We start from the raw sequence: 23,355 nt of genomic DNA, 5'->3' as shown, positions 1-23,355 counted from the left end.
CTCACAACCGCTGTTTGAAACTTTCAAGGCAACAGAAGCACAAACACTAAAGAGAGTTTCCGCTGCAGCTTCACTTCCAAACATCCCGAAATGAGCTGGTATTTATTACAGAACTATTTTTTCCACCTCATATTAATAATTCAGCACCAACTGCCACATCATGAATTCTCAGACGTAAATCAGCTCCGGTTCTTTAAACGCGTTCGAAGTTCCCCCATCGGCTGGTTCCACACTTACCCTGGCAGATCCTGTGACCGTTGTCATAGTAACCAAGGGGACATCTGGGAGCACAGAGGCCCGACGTCAGCAAAACGTCGCTGCCGTGGCAGGAAGTGCAGGCGAGAGGCCCCGCCCCTCCGCAGGCCTCACATGACGAATGGCATCCTGGGAAGAAAAAAACAACAACGGTAAATAGCATAAGATGAAACTTAAAGATGCAGCTAATGTAGCATTATTCTGAACGTGAAGCCGAAGTGACTTGATCGCCTCCTGGTGGCTGGCTGCAGGACAGGCTATGAACCACGCCTCCTCCATGTTAGTGGATGGGACACGGACAAAACAACAAAGTCAAAGTGCATGTTCAAGACATTTTTCTAAAAGATTTTTTCAGTTCTTTAAGGGTTTTTATTTTTGCTGATGAGTTTGATTTTAATTAGTTATTCGACACCGTAAAAATGTCATAATTGACGACTCCTGATTGTTTAGTGTGTCCACACATTGATCTGGTACCAAATGGCTTCAACTCTCTATATATAGCGTCTATGATTGGGTCGTATTTAAAGTACAGTACAAGGAAACACTATATTAAACTTGCAGTACAGTATATACAGTGTTTTGCATTGACCCCACTGTGAAAATCCTGCAACTTGAAAGCTGCTGAAATATTGAGTCCTTGATTAAAAAAGAAGCGTGAAGAATCCTGATGAAAGCCACATACTCTACACTCCAGTTTAAAAATACATATTCATGAGTCCCACTAATCAGCATCAAGGGCCTCGTCGTTCTCAGATTGCTCCGCTCCACCACCACCACCACCACCAGCACCACCACCACCAGCAACCGACTCCAGTCACTGTGCATCCAGATTCTTACATAATCATCATCTACACCAGAAAACTGGGGCTGCAAATATCTCTGATTCAGCGAAAACTGCATCGTCAGCTCCGAATCAACATGGGGAGCAGTGAGGTTTTATAAAATATGGTTGTATTTAATCACAGTGATGCATGAAAACAAATACGTTATCCTGCATGCAAGCAGATGTTGTGTATTCTGAGGGTTTAGCTTCTCGCAGCCTGAGGCTTCGTGTTCACTCTCTGAATTTGACGAAGAGGAGGATGATTACTCTGATGATCAGGGCGATAGAAACGAATGATTGATTGAAGATGATGAGGAGGAGAAGGAGGATGATGTGGATTTCAATGATTAGGGAAGATGTGGAGGACGATGAATGGGAAGAGTGGTGAATGTTAAAGAGACAAAGTGATGATGAGAAAGATTTGAAATGAGAAGGAAAGTTATGATTAATTTGGAGGATGATAACGATGAAATCAAGCAAACTGAGGATGATGAGGATGATAATGACGAGGGAAGAAGGTGAGATGGAGAATGATTACATTGAGAATGATAATAATCAGACGATGAAGATGGTAGTATAATAATATTCTCAGATAAATAATAATAAACCAGAGAACATTTCCACTACCTTTGTTTTCTCACTATAAGTCCCGAGCAACACTTTATACATTTATCCCAGTTTCCTCAAACTCAGTAAATCCATCAAATCCTAAAATCTCTTCCGGCACAAAGTTGTTGTTTCTGAATCTTTAAATCACGATTCACAGCCGAGCTTCAAAACATTGAGAGTGAGCGGGGGAGGAAATTTGAGGATTTGGTGTTCGACTGGCTTCAAAACAAAAAATCACTGAGTATCTGAAAGTTGTTGTCTCAAGTTGTCTCCAGCCTGAGACCATATATAAGGACTGAGACTCGAATCCCTCCAGTAGACCAGCTCTCCCAGTACCTGCAACCTTATGGGGCACCAGCAGTTTCATGTGAGACATGTTCAAGACTCTTGAATAAAAGATGGATTTGATTATTCCGACACTTTTCACCTCCAGGGCTTCTCCTGCCTGACCCCTGACCTCTGACCCCTGACCTCTGACCTCTTTCTATGTCCTGTATAAAGGCAGAAGAAGCTCCTTACTCATGCAGGCTCCATGCCAGCCGTAGTGGCCCCGGGGGCAGTGCGAGGTGCAGTGGTCGCCCAGCAGCCAGGTCCTCGTCTCTCGACACCACAGGCACACGCTGCCGACGCCCGTCTGCAGGTCGGCTGTGCAGCGCTGGCAGTCTGAGCTGCACTCTGCAGGAAGGACACACACAGGGAGAGAGGCTCAGACTTCATACATCACAGAGTACACAGATACAAACTACAGAACTGAATATGGATATGGGACCGTGGCACAGACTGTAAATAAATATGGTTGACGAGTCTCCACTTTCTCCCAGTGTTCAGAAACAAAACCAAGATGACATCATTAGAAGACACAGTCTGCGCAATTAAGGTCCCGTTAATTAAAGCTCAGCCAATCACGTGCGAGTCTCAGCCTTCAATCCCGCCTCCTCGCCTCATTTAAACAAGAACACACAAAACACAGAATTAAGAAAGATGAATCTGACCCGTGTCCCGTCCACTAACACGGAGGAGGCAGGGCTATAAGACCTATATACACGTTGGCTTCACTTTTAAACAGCCGTCATATTGTCGATCTTTATTTACATTCTATGATCTGAGGATAAACCCTGATGGAACGGGTAGAATCCAGGACTTTTTAATTTTCACTGTCTTTAACACGATGATATAGCATCATAGACAGCATGCAGACTGGAGGAGCTGGGGATCGAACCACCAACCGGACGTTCGGTGGCCGACCCGCTCTCTGCCCTTCAACACGCCACTTGTTTCTGATCCCGTTTCAAAGTTATTCAGCTTTAAAGTCTGTGTCAGGACTTTTTAACGACCTCACATGAAGCATTAGCCTGATTTAGATCAACTATTTCCATCTGTAGTTTTACTTCTTCTCAACTTCTGAAGGGATTGAAAGCTCGTGGGATTTGACTCCTTTCAAAGCTCGAACAAAACAGAACAGGTGACGACAAACGCAATTATTAGAAAAGAAAAGTAGGATTTTAATGAGGATCGTCTGGTCCTAACGTGCTCGAATCAAATCCAGCTAATTGCTCTTCCGTGGGAGGGATAATTGGAAAAGGGAAGAAATCCAGACGAGGAGTTGAAAGAGGAGACGAAACATGAACATGGAGTCGGTCTGGTTCAGTTTTTATCTCCAACGCCTCGTCCTCGACCTCCCTCGTCCTCACGCAGCCCAGATGGAGCGCAGATTAGCAGGAGACTAAAGAGCAGCTATCTGACGGGATCTGGGTTGTGTCTGTGGCTCGGATGTGGGTTTCCCTGAGATAAACATCTGCAGGTGAAGAGCTGCGTGTCGGCCCCGGGGGAGGAGGGCAGATAAAGAGGCGGCGGCGGCGGCGGCGGCTCACGTGCGGGTTTATCAGAAAGAAGAGAAGAAGTGTTAAGACCACGAAAGCACTCCTCGTTCTTTTACGTAGGATTATGAACGAGAGGACAGCGCGGGGATTACAGGGTGAAAACAAGATTTGGGTTTAATCCGAAAACGTAACAGGTGATCGTCTGTCTGGGGCATTTTTTAAGCACGTAGACATATTATCATTTCAAATTCAAGTGCTGTAATCTATCGGCTCTGACGGGTCTTTAGAGGAATTAATCGTTTCAATGGGTTTATTCGGGGTTATTACTTCTTTTATCTAGTCTTTGATTTCCTATTGTATCATTTGCTTCCTGTCTGTGATGTTTAGTTTTCTTGTTTTCATCTTTGTGAAGCTCGTTGTAACGGCTGCTTTGAAAGATGATATTTAAATGAAAATGACTATTATTCATTATAAATTGAACAATGCTCAGTGATATTCAGATTTTACAGCATTTCTTTGTTGTGTTTATATGAAATTAATACCTATTGTGACATATAAGTGAAAATGAAAGAGTTTTCTCAGTGACAAATCTCAAATGGACGAATTAATTTATTAATTTATTTAATTTTAGGCACATCCACATTAGGAACGGCCTTTAAAGGTCAAAAGTCCAACAGAAGATTTTAAATGACTTTTAATGAAAAAGTGTCAAAACTGCACAAATTTGAAAAGTTCCAAACTTACAGAAAATAAAGTTCCACTGCCGTCGTTTCCCTTCTTATCTGACGTGAACTAAAAAGAGTTGTTTTTTTAATAGACCTATATATCTTTGCTCTGTAAACACGAGCGTGTCATATTTACCTCTGTTTCCTCACCATGGTTACAAAGTTCTATTCAAACTCTTTCTTTAGACCTTCTTATTTTCTTTAGGTGTAGAAGTGACTTTCAGTTTCGTGGCCCTGAGGGAAAAATCCTGTTTACCTTCAGTCTCCAGTCTTTATACCGAGCACACGTGAACTGATGGATTTAAAATGCTGATTATCACCCTGAAGGTTTTGATCCTATATGAGACACAGTTTTCAGAGGAAATCTCAAAAAGGAACAAAATGTGACAAACTCCACTTATGAGAGTTTAGAGAGAAATCAGTGGTTGTTTTCATATTAAATTAGTGGAACATTATGAGTCAAAGGACTAATATTCACACATTAACTTCATTTTCTTTGGAAAAGTGCATGTTTTACATATATTTTATTTCAAAAAAATCTAATTTACATTTACAACCCTGTGTATATTTGGTAGATTTAAGTGGTAAAGGTCACATTTGCTCTGACGCTAATTTGGTTAAATCGCTGTTGGTTAAATACAGAGAAAATCATGTATTTCTGCTAATTTCACTTAGAAAACCAATAGTAACGTAGCAGAAGTTCAAATATAGCAGATGTTTCTGTCAGGTAATATAATAGAGTCACTATTCTTTGAGTCTGGATCTTTGTTTGTGTCTGACTGCAGCTTTCACCTTCATGTTATATTCTACATTTAATTCACATTGTGAAATTATCTCTGTCTCCTGAGCAGCTTCTCGATCTTAAACTCGATCTGAAGCACCCGGCGCCTGCTCAGGTGAGTCACTCGCTCCCTCTGATGCAGATCTGACATCAAAAGAGCAGGAGGAGGAGAAGAAAGGAACTTCCTCTCACGTCCACACCTTTCATACCACATCGCTTTGCAACAACACACGCACCAGCGTTCCTCCTGCCAACACTCTGCGGGCGATCCGGCTCCGGGAGAGAGAAACAAACGGCTCCACCGCCCGAGATGAGATAACTCAGGCGTCAGGCGTTATTGACTGTGCAGACTAAAACCGAGTATAAAACCCAAATGGTATTGATTTGAGCCCTCAGAGTCCCTCTTTATGGTGTAGTTACCATTTCTGAAGCACATAAAAAGCTATGCTGGGGTTATAAATGCACAACATGCAGGATGGATGAGCGTTTGTCCTCCTGTGGGACACGTTTACGCCAGACAATGTCCTGCGTCACGCTGTTTCCCTGCGTCTCCTGCAGAACGAGGCTTTAACGAGAGTCACGCAGGAAAAATAAAGGCTCTAATGTGTCTCTCGTTTGGTTGTTTTCCTGCAGAAGCAAACTTTCTTTCTCGCTCCCTCTCTCCGAGCACTTCCTCGCGGGGACAGAGCTGCTTTGGTTCACAAAGAGAGAGGAACAAAAGTAGGGCATCATCTTTATCTGAAGTTACAGGCACGAGGAAAGACAAAGCGCCGCAGACAGAGGAGCTGTGTGGTCCTCTGACGCTGACTTCGCCCCGTCTAGACATGTCGCCCTAACAAAGAAGGGATTTACAGATGCAGCTTTTAAAGAAGTCCTACTTTTTCTCTCTTCTCGCTCGGCTGTGAGTCAACGTTTTGGCTCAGTCGCCCCAAAACTGAAAAAAAACTTCTGCTCTCGCCTCAGATGTCAGAAATAGGATAAGGATCGGCCGGGAGACACATTATTATAACTTATCTCCACGTGTCACTCAAACAAAGGCCTGAATTCATGCAGAACAGGAGCAGGATGTGTGAACAGAGCTTTTATTTAGAAAACCCTATACTGTACAAGCAAGGGACAAGAAGACTCCGTAACTTCTCTGTGCACTTTACATGAAGAGTTTCACAGTGAATCCTCCTCGTGTGAGAAAAGATGATAAATGCAATGTGCTCATATCTTTTGCATATCTACTCTATTAAAGTGCTTTTGTTTCACCCTTTAAAAAAAACAACAGTTAAAAAGGTCAACATTGTCTTTGTGCTCGTTTTCAGAAAAGGGGAATTTTTACACGACCGCATTTAATCGCATTAATTATATGATTGTGTTGAAAGAAATGTCCGCAGGGCAGATAAAAGACAAATATTCTGGATCTACCAGCGTAAATATGAAACAGGGCCTCACGCGAGTGCAATTAAAAAGCAACAAAAGACCGAGAAGATAAGATGGCGAAGTGAGAAATGCTCTCGATGTTAGAAACCCAAGTCTCCTGATCGGGTCAAGTTCATTTTCAGAATCAACATATTTAAGATGCAGAGATAAGAAATAAAACTTGATCCTGAGTCTTCTGCAGTCGAGCCCTGTTTCTATGGTGATTCGTGTTACGGGGCGTTCGGGTCTATTTTGAGCTTCATGTGTTGTTCTGGCACAATCGTGACACCAAGTAAACTCTTTTGGTCGAAGCTCTTGGTTCAGAACTCAGAGCTCAACGTTTCCTCGTCATCCGCCCAGAACTTGATTTTTCTTTACATCAAACAAACGAGCTTGGCAGGAGAGTTAAGATCTTTGACTCTGCTGCTGAGACTCGATCCTCACACGGACTCACATCTCACGCGTCCTGTGCAAACATCAGACTAACACGAACACACAAAACAACAAAAAACAACATTGTGTTGTTTGCAGGTCGTGATTGAAAGTTTTACATTTCACGACATGTTTATTTAAACCTCGTTTTCCGCAGTAAAACCCGTCTGATTGTTGTTCACACTTTGAAAACACATCAGCTGCAGATTGAACTAAGTATGATCCCTGTCCTGGAATTTATTAAACACATAAATACTCATATCTGTCCCTAAATAGAACATGAAGCCCTTTGAGACTCCATCTCCACCGTTTTCTACTGGACAGCACATTATGTGATATGCTGATACAGGAGTAATTCATGGTGTTGCAACCAGAAACCAATTAGGACGTTTCCAGACATGACCTCCGGGTAAAAAACTTGAAAACTTGGAGACAGAGTGTCAGAGGTTTTCTGCAGAGACACGTTCACAACAGCAACAGATCCTCTGCGTGATTCAGGCGAGAGGTGGAGCAGCCGGGTGCAGCAGCTTTTGTTCAAAGCACCCGACACCGTCCTCGCCTCAGACTCTCCTGGCATCTTTGTCCGGGTCTTCTACGTGTTCCCTTCGCTAACTCAGCTTCTAAAATACAGGTAACGAGCTACACGTAGATTAAATTGATGGACTTGGTTCTTTGGGTCTGTGACATAATGAAACCCAGTCGTTGGTCACAGTCAGCCGTGATGTCGGCTGATCATTTAGCTCCTGATATCTCCTGTATCCTCTAAAATCAGCAGCCGGACACACGAAGAAGCTCAAACACTCGAGGGAATCTCGTGCAACTCGACTGCCACCGGCCGAGCTGAAACCTCCCGCCAACGTGTGAACTGAACGATGTCAGATACGAATCAAGTGATAGCGACAGGAGGAGTGAGAGAGTCGGGGCGAGCGACGGACAGGGAGACGATAAGAGGAGACAACTTCTAGTGAGACGTCTGACGGCTGCTCTGGGACCAGTATCGTGATGGAGAGGGAAGGCCCCATCGCTCTGAGAGGTTATGTAACTGGTGGACAGATGAGATCCAGGGCTGTGTGTGTGTGAGAGAAAGAGAGAAAGAGAGAGGAATGAAAAGAGTGAGAGTTTGTGTTCACGGGGGAGTTCTGCTGTACACGTCTTTGTGTATTTCCGTGCATGTGTGCATGTCTGGCAATGCAGGAATGATGACCCCAGTGTTTTCTGTGGCCCAGAAGTGCCACAAGGCATCTTTTATTAACTAGAGTTTGGCTGAGCTTGACCCATTTGGAGTTTGCGAGCGAGGAGCGCGCGCCTGCACACGTGTGTATCAACATGTGTGTGTGTGTGTGTGTGTGTGTGTGTGTGTGTGTGTGTGTGTGTGTGTGTGTGTGTGTGTGTGTGTGTGTGTGTGTGTGTGTGTGTGTGTGTGTGTGTGTGAAATCCGCTCGCAGATTCCCATCTCCAAACAGTGCACGTCATCATAAACTGTAATTAAAAGTCAATGCGTCTATTTCTTCCCTCAGACTCTGTTTACCTCCCCCATCTCTCCTGCTGTGGCTTCCCACCACGTAAACATGGCTGCGTTTAATCCACAGCCGGAGATCTAGACATGTGGAAACCAGTGAGAGGGGAGAGTGGGAACAGTGGGAGCTACCTTACCACGTAAATAATTCAGTAATTATTAAATCTTAATTTTGAGGCTACGAAATTAGATCAATCAAAAGAAGAGATTTGGACCAGAGCTGCAGAAATATTCACTTTGCTTCGCTCTTTTTCAAACTCGACCCTGAACGTCCACGTGACACGGACTGAATCCACTATCCAGGGAGAGGGAGGACACCAGCAGGAGCTGCCTTCACACACACACTTCACAATCTCACTTCTTTACTTCTCGATTCATCCTCTGTCTGGTGACGTCTGGTACGTTAGCAGCCAAGGACGAACTTCTCATGTTGCCCCGACGAGCAGGAGCAACGTGGCGGGAGGTGCGAAGCCTCGTCTGTCTGATGCTGCTTATTAGCAAAGATATAAAAAAACAGAGCTCGTCTCCATCCCTGTGGATATTTCATGTGGAGCTGCTCTGGAAAGTGAGAAACTCATCAAAGGTGTTTTATGGAGAGAAAAAACTTTTTATTGTGGAGAAGAAGGAGCCAGGGAATCGAATTACTTATTATACTTTATGTTATAGACATAAAGTGATACCACTAAATTAGATATTAAACAGTTAAATCAAAAATTAGATATTAAAGAGATGTGATCCAGAGCTGCAGGAAATTCACTTTGCTTCGTTGTTTGTTTATTTGGTTGCAGGAGCAGTTTTAAAAAGCTGTGCAAGTTAAAATGACCTTCACCGTTCTTTCTTGTGACTTCTGTAGAAACAAGCCACACGACCAACCTTGACTCGTTTCTACCTTGTTGTATTTCAGATGCTGTTTTGTGTTCATGTTGTTTGTTTGAGAACAATATCTGAGGAACGTTATCAGGGTGAAAAACACACAAAGATTTTCTTTTGTTTTCTGTTGCATTTTGATATTAAAGTGGAAATGTTGAGAGAAAAGTTGAACTAGATCTGAAAAGGACGACGTGTGACTTTTACCAGCTTCTCCCTTTAGAGCTGGAGGAGACGTCTGTGCTTCTTATGATGGAATCGAAAACAACAACTCACTGAAATACTCAAGAAAACGGAGAAATGGATTATTAGAACTGTTGATTTTTAGTTTTTCGTTGCTTTTAATCTTCCAAAAAGTAGCATTCCAGAACATGTCTGACGATACAAGTGAGGGGAAAGATGCTGAAGCAGATTTTCCCTGATGAAAAAATCTTTTCTATCGTTTTTTTTACTCGTGATTCAATCAGTTTTCTCTCCTTCCAAAACTGCCATTGACCTGTTTGGACTTTCTGAGATGCCGTATTATTCCATTCTTGATTTGCAGATGTCTGAGCGCTCTGGTTCAACCTGGTCTGATTGGACCGACTTCAGCGATGAAGAGTGGATCCAGCAGCTGCGTGTGAAGACGTTGACGCAGCTGCAATTTGATTATTCAGAAAAGTGAAAACGTCGAGAACAAAACCCGTCGTCTTCAGTAAAAACTGTGAGTTTTAATTTCATCTTGCAGCTCGGCAGATAATTTGAGATCCAGCGGTTCAGGAGAAACAGATTTTAAGTAAAGCATATCAATCTAGGAACATGAATTTTAAAAAGACGGTCTGTGTTTCTTATGAATAATGCAGCTTTTCATAGCAATGGACACACACACACTATTTGTCCGTGCAAAGTAAAACCAGGCACTAAACCTGCTGCTTCATTTCCCACTGGGGCGACTCAAGATATAAATAAAAGCACTCATGGTCGAGTGTTTGATGAAAGCTTTGTGCAAATAGCATACAAATGTGCATGACACCATCCTCGCACCCAAACAGACACACACAGACACACACACACACACACACACAGACACACAGAGACACACACTTACTGAGGCACTCTCCAGTGGCAGCGTTGAGGAAAAGCCCGTCTTGGCAGCTCGTCCTGCAGTAGCCGCTCTGCAGGGAGGCCAGCGGGGGACAGGAAGTGCAGTCGGCCTGGGAGGGACCGGAGCAGGACTGGCAGGACGGGTGGCACGCTGCAGGGTTGTGGGGGGACAACAGGGTCAGAAAGCAGGCAAAAAAATACATTTAAATAATGACTGAGACGGCCACGATCTCAGAACTTGTCCAGGCTCAACCCGGGGGGCGCAACACACACAGAGGACGGACCGCCAGAGTTAAACTGGACTGCCAGTCCTCAAACTCAAAGCCAAACAAACAGACCAATCAAATTATAGAAACTGAGCTACGGTAATTGAGGCTGCTGCATCTCAAGTGGAGGAGAGAGAGAGAGAGTTTTGATATTGACGACTGGAAGAGAGGAGGGTTGGAAATAGAGAGGGAATGAAACATGGAGGAGGCAGAGAAGAACAGGAGGAAGATGGGTATTGAAGAGGAAGCTGGAGAAAGAGGAAGAGGAAGGAAGGAATAAGGACGCAACGTGAAGGAGAGAAGACAAGGAAGGAGGCAGGGAAGGCTAATTAAGAAAAAATGGGGTAAATGATATTCAAGCAGAGAGCTGCTGCAGCGTGAGAAGTTAACTTTGTCAGCAGATCTGAAGTTACAGAGGAGGAGTGGGACCACGTGTGCAGAGACACCACCGGGAGACGTCAGGATTAATTAGCTTAATTAAAGATTCTCAGACGCTCTGACCGGACCCCCCCTCCAGACTGTTATTAACCTCAGGGGTAACGCTGAGGAGGAGGGGGGGGAGAGAGAAGGGCTGCAGCTCATTCACCTAATCTGAGAGGGTCCCATGTTGAAAGGGTTCATGAACGTTACCATGGCAACGACCAGCGAATGACATCCCGCTGTGGAGCCGAGTTCTGTGTTCAGACCCAAAGTGACGTCACCCATTAGGTTCATTACGAGCTGTCGTTGTGAAGGGGGAGTTGGCCTCCTCTAAATGTGTGACCACATTTAGAGGAGCGAGGGGGGGGTGGAGCCTGCACGCCCACCTACACCTGCGACCTGCACCCATTGGACGGTAGCTGTGGATCACAGGGTTTCCACGCCCCCCGATACTTACAGAGCTTCACGGAGCCTTTTCAGTAAATGTGCAATAAACAGAAAAAACCTACGAGAGAAAAGACGCTGAGATCTCAGTCCAGCTGCAGATTTGATGGTGATTCTTTTTTGTGGCTCTGTCCCCGTTTATTTAACTCACACTGGTTTGATTCATTGCCGGTTATGAGAAAATACCCATCACTGGAGCTTAAGTATAAAAAGTAACAGCACTAAAACTTTGACGGTAGAATTTAAACCCTCACCGAGACGGACGTGAGGCGTTTTAGTGCGTCTGGGTTGTTTGTAACGGGCCAATCAACACGGAAGGAGACGAGAAAATCGACAAACCCATTTATTTTGGTGTGGAAGGGGAAATATAATGTTTATATTCTGTGGATGTGCTAGAGAAGCTCTCACCTTGGCACTCACTGTCCTGGATAAAGAAGCCCTGGGGACAGGAGGGGCCACACAGGCCCTCGTGCAGGCTGGACGGGGAGGGACAGGATGTACAGTTGTCTGCAGAAGGTCCAGTACAGTGAAGGCAGGAGGGATGACACTCTGAAAAGGAAAGAGAGACCGAAAGGATTTAAATTTTCACTGCGAGAGGCATGAGAAGCCTGAAGCCTGAAGCCTGAGTGCACTCCATCGCAAACTCCACCTTCCTCCTGCGACAGAAATAAGAATAAAATGACAAAATGAAAAGGAAAATCCACTTTCCAGGTTTATTTTTGCTGAATTTCCCGGGAAATTGTTTTGCTCGTGGGACAAAAATGCAATTATTCTCTGTGTTGAGGGCTCAGAGGCGACGAGGAGCGTACTGGTGAAGTGTGAAATCAACTGAGGACCATGTGGATTTGTTTTGCTGTAAACTCCATTACTAATTCAGCCCGACTGCGGCAGCATGAATGCATCAAAACCCAAATGCAGGACCTAACCTAAAAATACTCGCAGCCTGTGTTTCTGGGCCTGAGCCGCTGCCAATTCTCGCCACTATTTCTGTTGTCCTGCGGCCGCCCTGCTGGATCCCGCTCCTCCCCTATTGGCATGTTCGCAATCTGATTCTCAGGTTTTGGAGTCGGCGCTGCCAGCCAGCAGTAATGTAATGTAACACTCGTACGAGGCCAGCAGCTCGCGTCACCCTTCAGAAGTTGTACGCATTAACACCAGAGACGGTGCCAGCTCGCGGGGGCTGCAGACCGCGAGCCAACGGCGACTTCACGAACCTCCCGGATGATTATTTTAGGATGCTTTGTATCTGAGGGATTTAAATTATAAGTACAACGATGAAGGGGGACGTCAGGATTAATTGTTTGAAACTGAACATCTCAGAAATCATTTAACGTGTAATCAGAATAAAATTAATAATAAAATAATAATTAATTTGATTAAACATATCAGACCCTCGTTAAGTTAAAGACAGAGAGAGTTTACTTCTGTAGCGACCTTTAAAGACAAATACCTTTCACTAGAATAATATAAATGGAAGAAAAAAAATAGCACTGAATTTAATGAAAATATATCAACATGAAAATATGTAGGATTATATTTTAATTTTAAAAAGACAAGAAACTAATAAGTACAGTTTCAGTCGACATCAATTTTTTCCAGATTCATAAAGACTCACAGTGACCTTTGACCTTTGACCTTTGACCACCCAAGTCTAATCAGCTCATCCTTATTTCCAACTGAATGTTTGTACCAGATTTTGAAGATATTCCCTGAAGGCGTTCCTGAGATATCGTGTTCACAAGAATGGGAACGGACAAATAACACTTTCTAAAATACTTTTACCCGGTACCAGTATTTTAATTAGAGTACAGGTTTGTACTGTTAAGCATTTTAAATATCTTCTCCTTGCATCTTTCTCCATGTGTGAAGTGTCACGGCTGCAACTTTCCTCTTTGTCTTTCTTTAAACGTGTAGAACACGCGACCTCCCTGTCCCTGGATTATTTACTCTTCCCTTATTTGCCCTTCGCCCCAAAACACAGCTGCTCTGACTCCTCTTCACGTCTGCTCTGACTCAAAGACGACAAATTACCGAGCAGCGCTCTCGGCTGGAGACGAGCCACAAACCCACAACCTGCTGCTGGTGCTGCTGGTGGAGGAGGAGGAGGAGGTGGGACTGAAAGACGACCACGAGCACCATAAGTGTGTGTGTGTGTGTAAGTGTGTGTGTGTGTTTACACGACCTGACTTTTTTTTGCACGGATGTGTGTGTTTATAATTACTCCTCTCTGCATTCTTTCACAGAGCTGTCAGCTGCATCCGGCTGTTGTGTACACACCGCGCACGACAACCTGGCAGGAGCAAACTGCTGCTCTCTACCTGAGCCAACACAGCCGAGTGTGTGTGTGTGTGTGTCTGTGTGTGTCTGTGTGTGTGTGTGCGCCTCAATGTCAGAGCGAGGACTTTGCAAAGTCACGGCGGTGTCACCCGCAAAACCGTCAATCTGACATCCTGTCGACCCCCACACACACCTTCTCCCCGCCACCTACCCATAATCCCCTTCTCCTCTGTCAAACACGGCACCTTAATTGGTGAGTTAAGCGACAGGCTAAATGCTTCAGTGATGGAGTTGACCACCCACCTCGCGCTCGCTCGTGCATGAACACGCCAACAACACATTCAGCTCGTGCAGCCAAACAGGCGACACACAAACCTTCATGTTAACAGTCATAACCTCCTCCACCACACGCACACAGGCATATTAAACAGGCCTCCTGTCATTAATTCTCTTACAGCAGCAGGGATGTGTGATTTGTTACAGGGCGGAGAGCGCACATTGATTCCTGCAGAGCCTGAATTCCTGTGTGCAGGCGTCGCACATGATCCGCTGCACGTGTCCAGAGAATCGGATTAGTTTCTTGCTTTGTGCTGATGGGGTCATAACTCCAGGGTGTGACGTGTTGCATTCATGTCGTCCTCAAACGATCGTCCTGGTACAGAGCGGGCGGATCATTGTGTTGGTGCAGAGTTGTGTAGATAACACACATCTGAAGTGTGTGATCGATCATTCACATTGATTATGATCTGTGTCTAGAAATCCATCCTCACCTCTGAGAGACGGTGGAGTTAAAAATAATAGAGTCCGACTGATATGGATTTTGTGAACCGATGCTGACACCGATATTAGGAAGGAAAATCCAATACTGTTAAATTGACCAATAAATATATATATATATATATATATTAGGAAATGATCAAACCCTTGAGTCAGAGAAATGTAATTGAAGCTTGATAATTTACAGTTTAACCATAAACTTTGGTATAAATAACTATAAATAAAAAGACAACAAACACAACATCGGATCTTTTCGGCTTAAATTAAATAATTATATCAGAATAAAAGACTATATAAAGATGGACGGCATGACAGCTCCCAAAAGTAGAGCTCAAACATATTTAATATTTACAGTCTATGAGCAGAAAAGACCGACAAACATATCGGCCGATTTTATACATCAAGAGGAATTTTCCAGATTTCTAGATTCATCCATTAAACTGCAACTTCCCTCCAAGCTGCTCTCTGATATACAGCAGCTCTTATTCTCCTTTAATGGAAACAAAGCAAACACAGAAGCCTATAGATGTTGTTTCCCCCGGTGCATTTCTTCTGGATCTTACTATGGATCTTCCTGAGGTAACTCACCTAATCAGCTGTCGTGGGAAAACCTCCCAAAGGAGAAGGCGGCGGCGGAGGGGGGGGTGAAGAGGCGTCCTTACCGGGGGCCACGTCTACCTTGCTTTTTGTCTTTGTTACGCAGAGGAGCAGAGCAGCGATACCAAGATCCTCATGAATCACTGAGCTCTTCAGTGAAACCTCTCAACCCTGCGAACAGAGCTGCAGTCTCACTCGTGCGGGTCACGATATAAAGCTGCTGGTCAGAGATCACACTCGAGACGTAAATACATGAAAAGCCTGTCCCTCAAAAGTTAGGCTTCAAGGTTGTTGTTTGTTTTTTTTACTCCCGCAGGCGTGTTTCCAGGCTGTTTGGATTTCTTCAGGTTGGGTCATCGCACCACGGAGGAGCGAGTGCGGGGGCAGACACAAAAAAAGGAAAATCCACAAAGGCCTGATCTGATTCAGACGTTTTGTACTAAAAAAGAGTCGGGAGCTCACCTGCTGTGAAGGTTTGAGTTCAGAGCAGATTAAAGTGATGGAAACTGGCAGGTTTGCCGTCACAGAGATGACAGGCGGCGCCGCACTTCATCAGTAATCATGCTGCGTCTCTGCTTTCACGCTATATAGCAAAGAGTTATATAGCAAATTACACTTATAAGGCCTAGGTTGATGCATACTAACCAATAATGCCCATCCTGGGAATATAGGCTCTAAATAAAGATGGACGACGCATCTCAACTTCTTCCCACTATCCAGAACATGAACGCCACCAGTTACGATGATGGGACGGAGCCGCGGCATCAAGTTCCCGCCAATTAACGTGGTTGAGCCTTAACGAGTCTCAGCTGCCAATCATGACATTTCAAACCCCGTTTCCATAGCATCAAATCATTAATTAAAAAATGAATTAATCAGACACATTAACATTTGGAGCGTCGGCCCTTGTTGTTTGTGACCCGTCCGTCCAGCGGCATCAAACCTCCGACACGCGGGGATCTACAGGCTGGAGTTTGCTTTGAGGCGTGCGGCGGCCCGACAGCCCGTGTACACAAGTGTGTGTGTGTGTTTGTCTGTGATTGTGTTTGTGTGTACATAAACACTGGAGTGTGTGAGCCCATGTTTACACACCGTCCTCCAACAGTACTCAGGACAGTAGCTGAGTATCTCACACACACACACACGCACACACACGCACACGCACACACACACACACACACACACACACACACACACACACACACACCGTGCACCTGAACCCGTCGACTCTCCGCTGAGCGAAACCTTTGTTCCTCATAACAGAGGCGGAGTGGAGCGGCTGATTTACATAAAACTGTGAATGGAGCTTTAACGACCATTAGCGATGCTCAGCCCACTGTGCGTTGAGCCGGATTCAGGAAGCCGGGAGTGAAAGCAAACTGGATAAGTGGCACTTAGTCAGACACACCAGCCGACGTGCGGCAGAACTACGCTGAGACAAGCAGGTCAAAGCGAGTTCTCTGCATAACAATCGTCTAAAATGTGAGGATTCAGCATCACACAAGCACGAAGCGGTGAATGAGGGGGACACGGTAACGTCGACAGCAGCGACCATACAAGACGTTCTCTCTCCAAAACACAAGTTACTGGTTTTACACGACTAGAAGCAACAAACCCTCTGATTCCATTCCCGCCCACACACACTGGGATGTATGAGGCAAGCTCCTCTTTGCTCCCGGTAGCTAATCGCTGAGGCACATTCTGACCAGCTGCCCCGAGGCGAGGAGGAGGCTGTTATCGCTGAAGTCACGACAAGATGCTGCAGATAGGGGCAGAGAGTATTGCATCAGCCCTCAGCCAGCCGCCGGCTCCTCTTCCCACTGAGGAAGAGCGAGAGTGCAGCTCCGACCTCAGCCCAGGATGTCAACAAGTGTAACGGCTGCAGTGACGGGCCGACAGCTGCACATGGAGCCGGGTGAAAGCTTCTAAACTTCTCCGTTTTGAGGTGCTCGAACACTCGTAGTAGTGCGTAAAGCAGGCGTAAACATCAGTGACGTTTAAAAACTGAAACGTAGTCGTGTGGATAAAGGATGAAGAGGGTTTTCATCGCTTCGCACTTCTGTGAGGCTTCTGGAAATCAAGAGGGGACAAAATCACACTTTTTGGCTCATTACTCTGGTTTCTCCTCTAATTCTGAATATCTTGTTTTTGTGAATATCCTCTTTCCAAGTCTGGCTACGAACAAATCTTGGGGTTAGTGAGGAAACTCAATCGTAAAGCCTCTGGTTCCTGTATCGGCTCCGTGTGCCGGTCCCATGTGATTAAACAGATAATGGCCGTTAGTGGACGCTCCACCTACGACTCTTTGATTTGTAATTGTCTCCTGCAGGAGGATTAAGGGAATCCAATACTGCTGACGGCTTCTCAGTTCCAGGTAAAGTAAACAAAAGTCTGTTCTTGGCTCCGTCTGAACTTAAAACGGCTTCAGGCTCGAGGTCTTCAAAATCGAAGTGATGCACACTCATGGCTTCCTGTTACAGCTGCAGTGTGATGTCGTCGTACTCATCATATTCAGGCTGTTTGACCTGTTGTAAAAACGCTGAATTTCATTACTCGGAGGTAAAAAGCTTGACGACTCAATTAAAGCTCGTAGAAAAACGTTTTGACTCCTTAAGAGGTTTCAAACTCCAATTTGAGAACAACTCCGACCACCAGAGAACCAGGGAGCAAATTTCACATTCGTGGTGAGACTCGCTTCACTCTCACAGGACTTTGGGAGGAATAACCAATTACAGTGTTTCAAAAGGTACAGGAATCCAGGAGCCATCAGTTAACAGGAAACTATAAAAACATTCCTCAGGGGAGCCTGTAATTGAGATGATGGGACTGAACTGCACCTACAGCCTGAGACACAGCTGCTGCTGAGCGACTGGGAAACAGACGGCCGGGACTTATCTGCACCGCCGTGGGAAAAAGCCCCACGATCCTACCCAGAGTGCAACTGGGCCGCGGGTTTCAAACAGGTCTCGCTCGTCTCCTGCATCTTTAAAAACCACAGACTCTGCTTTTCATGATGAACAATGACGGAGCTCAAAGGCGAACACAGTGCTGCAGCTCTGTATTGGGTTTCTGTTTCCCCGAGAGTCGAGTCACGTCTGTGCACAACACGAAAGACACAGATCCAAACCAACACGTGTCTGTTTCCTGTCACCGTGACCTTTGTCTGACATTCACCGGGGAACTATAACGAGTCTGAGCCTGATTGAACTCTGAAGGAGACGCATTCTGCTCGTATTCAGTTTGATTGTTTTAATTAGTGTTATTACTGGAAAAGGTTTCGATGCTCTGATGTTGAGAAAACACATCACTCTCCTCAAACTGTCTCCTCTTTCACAACCAGCACTTATCCACAAAACCCTTTTAAACGTCTCTTTCCAAGTTGGCGTCTTCATTGCTCGGTTGAATAAACACGATTTGGTTTCCTTGTCATGGATTTTCCTCTGTGCTCTGATTGAATTTGGTCGAACAAATCAATTTTCCGCACCGGAGTGAGTGCAGATTGACTCGTTAAGCGATGACTCGTAAACAGCCGTGACCAATGACACACAGAGAGGCGCCGCTGGTGCTTCTCCCGAAACAAGAGGAGGGAATCGAACCAAAAGGGTTCACGTGCGCTCACCTCTGCACGTCTGCAGGTCGTCCAGGTGACTGCGTGCGGGACACGCCGCTGTGCAGACGCCGTGCTGCAGGAGACCGGACTGCGGCAGGAGGGCTTCCTCTGGTTTGAGGCAGCGGAGGCAGTCTGAGGCCAGCGGTCCCACGCAGGAGCGGCAGGACGGGTGACAGTCTGAAAACACGAGAGGTGAAGGGTCAACGAGGAGGATCATCAATCACTCCAACAGGCATTTTAATTAAAATGGGTTCTCACTGTGGCAGGTGTTGTCCTGCGAGTACAGTCCCTCCCCACAGGCGTCCACACACTGGCCCTGATGGAGAAGGAGCCCGGCTGGACACAGACGGCACTGGGAGACCGAGGGACCCCAGCAGGAGGCGCAGGAGCTGTGGCAGGCTGCCGGGATTCAGGGGAAACAGTTTGTTTAAAGATGGAGAATCACTATCTGTGTTGTGATGCTTTAAATAGATAACGATTGTATGTAGGTGAGCACGTGCTGCTTTTTAATCCACATTTATTCTATATTTCTACACAAGAATAAATCCCATAAAACAGATTTCGATCAAAACACAGATTTCCTTTTTTTCACGAGTTTTTGGGAAATATCTTCGATCTGTGCTTGTTTATTTAGATATAAAATATTGATCATATTAAGAATAACCTTTAAAAAGTCAACAATGACGTGTTCAGTGTAACTGGAGTTCACCTCTGCATCGGTGGTGGTTGTCCAGGTAATGCTGAGCCGGACACTGGCTGATACATTTCCCATGATGCAAGGCGGTGGCTGGAGGGCAGCTCATGCACTTGGGGTTGTCAGGGAAACAGGAGGCGCAGGACGAGTCGCAGGCTGTGGATGTTAATTCATGTTGGAAAGATAAGAATCACAGAGTCACAAACATATTACCAGAGTCCACATAACTTTACTACGTTTGTTTTAAATCCGTCACTTTGACAAATCAACAGGTTCAAACACACTGAGATTCTCTGATTCCATTCAAACGGACACTAAAACCACCTGGAGGGGCCGAAGCAAAGTAAAGCTCTCAGATCCAGTCCAGGAAACCCCGAGGAGGAGAAGTGAGGAGTTAAAAACCCGTCAGCTCTCCAGATGTTGACATTTCAAACCAGCCGTCAACTGGGAACTTCTAATGGACGTGACCTTTTTCAAGAAACTTCCCCAAAGTTTTGACATTTTCCACAACATGTCTCGTCTCTGAGTGACTCAGCCCCTCGATGTGAGCGGGAGGTAAACACACAGCCCCCTCAGCCCCTGAAGGTGGTTTGAACCAGAAGAAGAGCTCCTCTATGTGCTGCTGAGTTCACCGCCGCCCCGAGGGACGCCTCCTCTTCCTCCTCTTCATCCCAACACTCAAAAATAGAAACCATTCATATTCATACAAGATCTTCTTCTACACAGAGATTCTCATTAGTGGAGGAGAGAACTGCTAATTATTGTGGTCTTTCTTTTTTTTTTTAATTGTTTGTTTGCTAACTCTGGCTGCTGCTGACTTCACATTCTGGCGCCTGGTGGCGTGGAAGCTGGCGAGAGGATCCGCGGGGAAAAACAAGCCCAAACAAACCTTCACCTCCAGCTCACTGCGAACAACAACGCTCTTATTGTCTCAGTTTGTGTTCAGTGCGCCGCCACATCCTGTGACATGTGCCAGCGCGTGTCAGACGGAGGTGAAACCACCGCGCAGACCCACGTGTTCACAGACGGAGGATTTTAGAATTCAAACTGTTTTTCCTACGTTTGTGGACAAAAGATAAATGTGCAGATTTAATTACTTCATAGTATAATTACATTTTTTGTCCAAGTTTTTTTCTGCAGTTGGAGAATTCTCAGGAAAACAAAAATACCTGCATCATTTTGTATTATTGCATTTAAGTATAATACATAGTATAATATGTCGGCTGTAATAGTACCTTTGCACAGTCAACAACAAAAAACTGTGTAACAGGTGTAAAATATATTTATATAAATTTACAGATACCGGCAGAAGTAAAGTTTGTGTTTTTTTCCTGGAGAAATCAAACAATGATTGTATATATTATGTGTTATTAAATGTGTTTTTTTACCATCAACCTGTCAGGAACTGCAGATAAAAACAGGTCTGCATGAATAGATCTTCAATAAGCATGTTAATGAATGTGCATTGTCCCGTTCGCATGAATAAACATAACAACAATACAATAAAGGAATCAATGGTCCAATCACAGAAGCAGAAAATGGACCAGAATGCAACGCTGCTGTTCTCATTGACCTGACGGGAAAAACTCTACTTACAATTACCTCAGCGGTTTCTGCTTGTATACAGCTGAATGTAATATGTCCATTTGTCGGTATATACAGTTTATATATAGAGATATAGACATGTCAGGTAAGTTAGTAAAAGGGTGAAATATAAGCGTATAAATGTATTTATGTGTCCTTCACATTTGATTCTGGTTTAAACTGACTTGAGGAGAAGCTCCGGTTCTAGTCACAGTGTGAATGTGTCGACTGTTACCGTGGCAGACGCCGTCCTGACTGTAGAATCCACCGCCGCAGTCCGGGACGCATTCCCCGTCTTTGAGCAAGGCAGCCGGGTCTGAGCAGGACACGCACTCCTGCTGGCTCGGCCCACGGCATTCAGAGCACGACTCGGGACAGTCTGGAGAAAAGATCAGAAAGAACGTGTTGTGTTGGCGTCTGTTTGTTTCAGATTCGTTGTTTTTTACACTTTAAACACATCACGACAACGGCAAAACTTTGAAATCAACTTTTCCCTCTTAACCTGCTCTTTTGGGTCCGGACCAAACAAACAAGCTGTGAACGTGACCTTAAATCAAATCTTTCCAGAACAACGATACGTAGACTTTGATTTGAGTGTCATGAATGATTTATTGCAAATGGTATAAATAATGCAGAAACACTGACCTTTAACAAAACTACTTTTATTTAATGCAGAAGACAAACTGAAAACTAGATAAATGTCTGTGTGTGTGTGTGTGTGTGTGTGTGTGTGTGTGTGTGTGTCTGTGTTGCTTTTACACACTAGTAAAACGCTTGTTAACAACAATGACGAACAGTGAAAGCAGTATTTAACTGTGTGTCTGGCAGGTGTGTCAGCAAGAGGACACCAGGACTAACACACACACAAACACACAGACACACACTACACTCACACACACACACACACACACACACACACACAACCACACACCACACACACACACACAGACACACACGTCATCCCTCATAATTCCAGTGAATTAATCCAGTTTAGTTTTTTGATGAAATGGTGGTAACGCTGATTAAATGTGTGTATTTCTGAGCCTTCGCATCCACCTGTGAATTCATCCCTGTGTGTGCGCGTGTTTGGCGTGTGTTTGTGTGTGTGTGTGTGGTGTGTCATTGCCGCACATGAACAAATATCAGCTCTCCAAACCCTGTTCCAGCACAAACTGGTACGGTCCCAGTCGGTTTCCCAGCGGCCAGATGCCACAAAACAGTCACCAAAAAAAAAAAAAGAAGAAGAAGAAAGAGACCAAAACAAACAGTAGCTGCAGGAAAACACAGGAGGAATGTGACGACTCTGTTTACTTCACAACTAACAAAAGATTTCTGATGCACACAAGCTGCTGCTCGGTTCCAGGAACTGTGCACAGATTAAAAACCTTTCCAGAGGGAATTCATGTACTTTGGAATATTCAGATTCTTTTATGTCAGATTTAGAAAAACACAGCGGAAGGATCCATCAATCATCACAAAGAGAAAGTCACTTTCTTTCTTTCGGGTCTTGTTGTTTGTGTTCAGAAACTCCTGAACGAATCCTTCCTGAAAAGGTTGTTAAAGACTCCTTGGGGGGTTTCCCTCTCTGTTTGAATGGATCTACCGTTTTTAATATTCCTCAAACCACAGAATCCCAATCTGTTGCTATTTGTGAAAACCTTTAATCTCACACTACGACCTGGTACTAAGGGCTTTCGAGGGTCTTTGTCTGGGACACTCGTGGAAGTGATTTTAAAGCCTTGTCTTCACTCCTGCAGACATTTCCCTCTTCCATACATCACGCTCCATCCAGACTAGAGCACAAATCCAAATGCAAACACCTAAACAAGCATGCCGGGCCAGTAGGTGGCGATAGTCTACATCAACCATCTGTCAAACATCAGAGAAGAAGGTAATAGACGCCATTGTTGTTGACATATTGTAAAATGTCCCAAAAAATGTCAGAGTGAGTCCATGAGAGAAAGCAGCGTGGAGAAAGTTCAAGACTCACGCCACAACAGCAAAACTGGACAAACACAAACATCTCAGGATGAAGAAGAGGAGCAATACACGTAGAGGACGAAGACGTCAACGCTCCACGTTGTCCAGTTCACTCGTCATGGGCCGACACAAGAGACACGATGCTGGGGTCAAAGGTTAACAAGTGAAGGGAGAGAGAGAGAGACACAAACAAGTGAAAGTCAAAGATAAAGAAAAAGAGCTGAGGAGGAGAAATAAACTGAGACGAACGAAACACACGAGGACGAGGAGAAATCCCCCCGCGGAGAAGGCAATTAATTTAATCAGCTTCGAATAAGAAGAGCTGATGAGAATCTCACTCACTTAATGGGACGACTTCACCAAATATGTTGATAAATCTGATCCTTCA

At 44.9% G+C, this 23,355-nt stretch overlaps 1 protein-coding gene across 1 annotated transcript in view; it reads right to left on the bottom strand.

Moving 5' to 3' along the window:
* The window catches only part of fras1 (Fraser extracellular matrix complex subunit 1), a 186,381-nt gene that overhangs the window by 64,148 nt on the left and 98,878 nt on the right, over positions 1–23,355 (bottom strand). The window contains exons 14-21 of the mRNA XM_035164875.2: positions 21,223–21,366; positions 19,419–19,559; positions 18,968–19,108; positions 18,719–18,886; positions 11,857–11,997; positions 10,323–10,469; positions 2,207–2,362; positions 238–384 (exon numbers count right to left, since the gene is read on the bottom strand). Of these exons, the coding sequence (XP_035020766.2) occupies positions 238–384; positions 2,207–2,362; positions 10,323–10,469; positions 11,857–11,997; positions 18,719–18,886; positions 18,968–19,108; positions 19,419–19,559; positions 21,223–21,366 (1,185 nt within the window). The remainder of the gene's footprint in view (positions 1–237; positions 385–2,206; positions 2,363–10,322; positions 10,470–11,856; positions 11,998–18,718; positions 18,887–18,967; positions 19,109–19,418; positions 19,560–21,222; positions 21,367–23,355) is intronic.

This window comes from Hippoglossus stenolepis, chromosome 9, assembly GCF_022539355.2.
Source record: "Hippoglossus stenolepis isolate QCI-W04-F060 chromosome 9, HSTE1.2, whole genome shotgun sequence".
NCBI classification, from domain to species: Eukaryota; Metazoa; Chordata; class Actinopteri; order Pleuronectiformes; family Pleuronectidae; genus Hippoglossus; species Hippoglossus stenolepis.
This window is presented reverse-complemented; position numbering and strand designations above follow the sequence as displayed.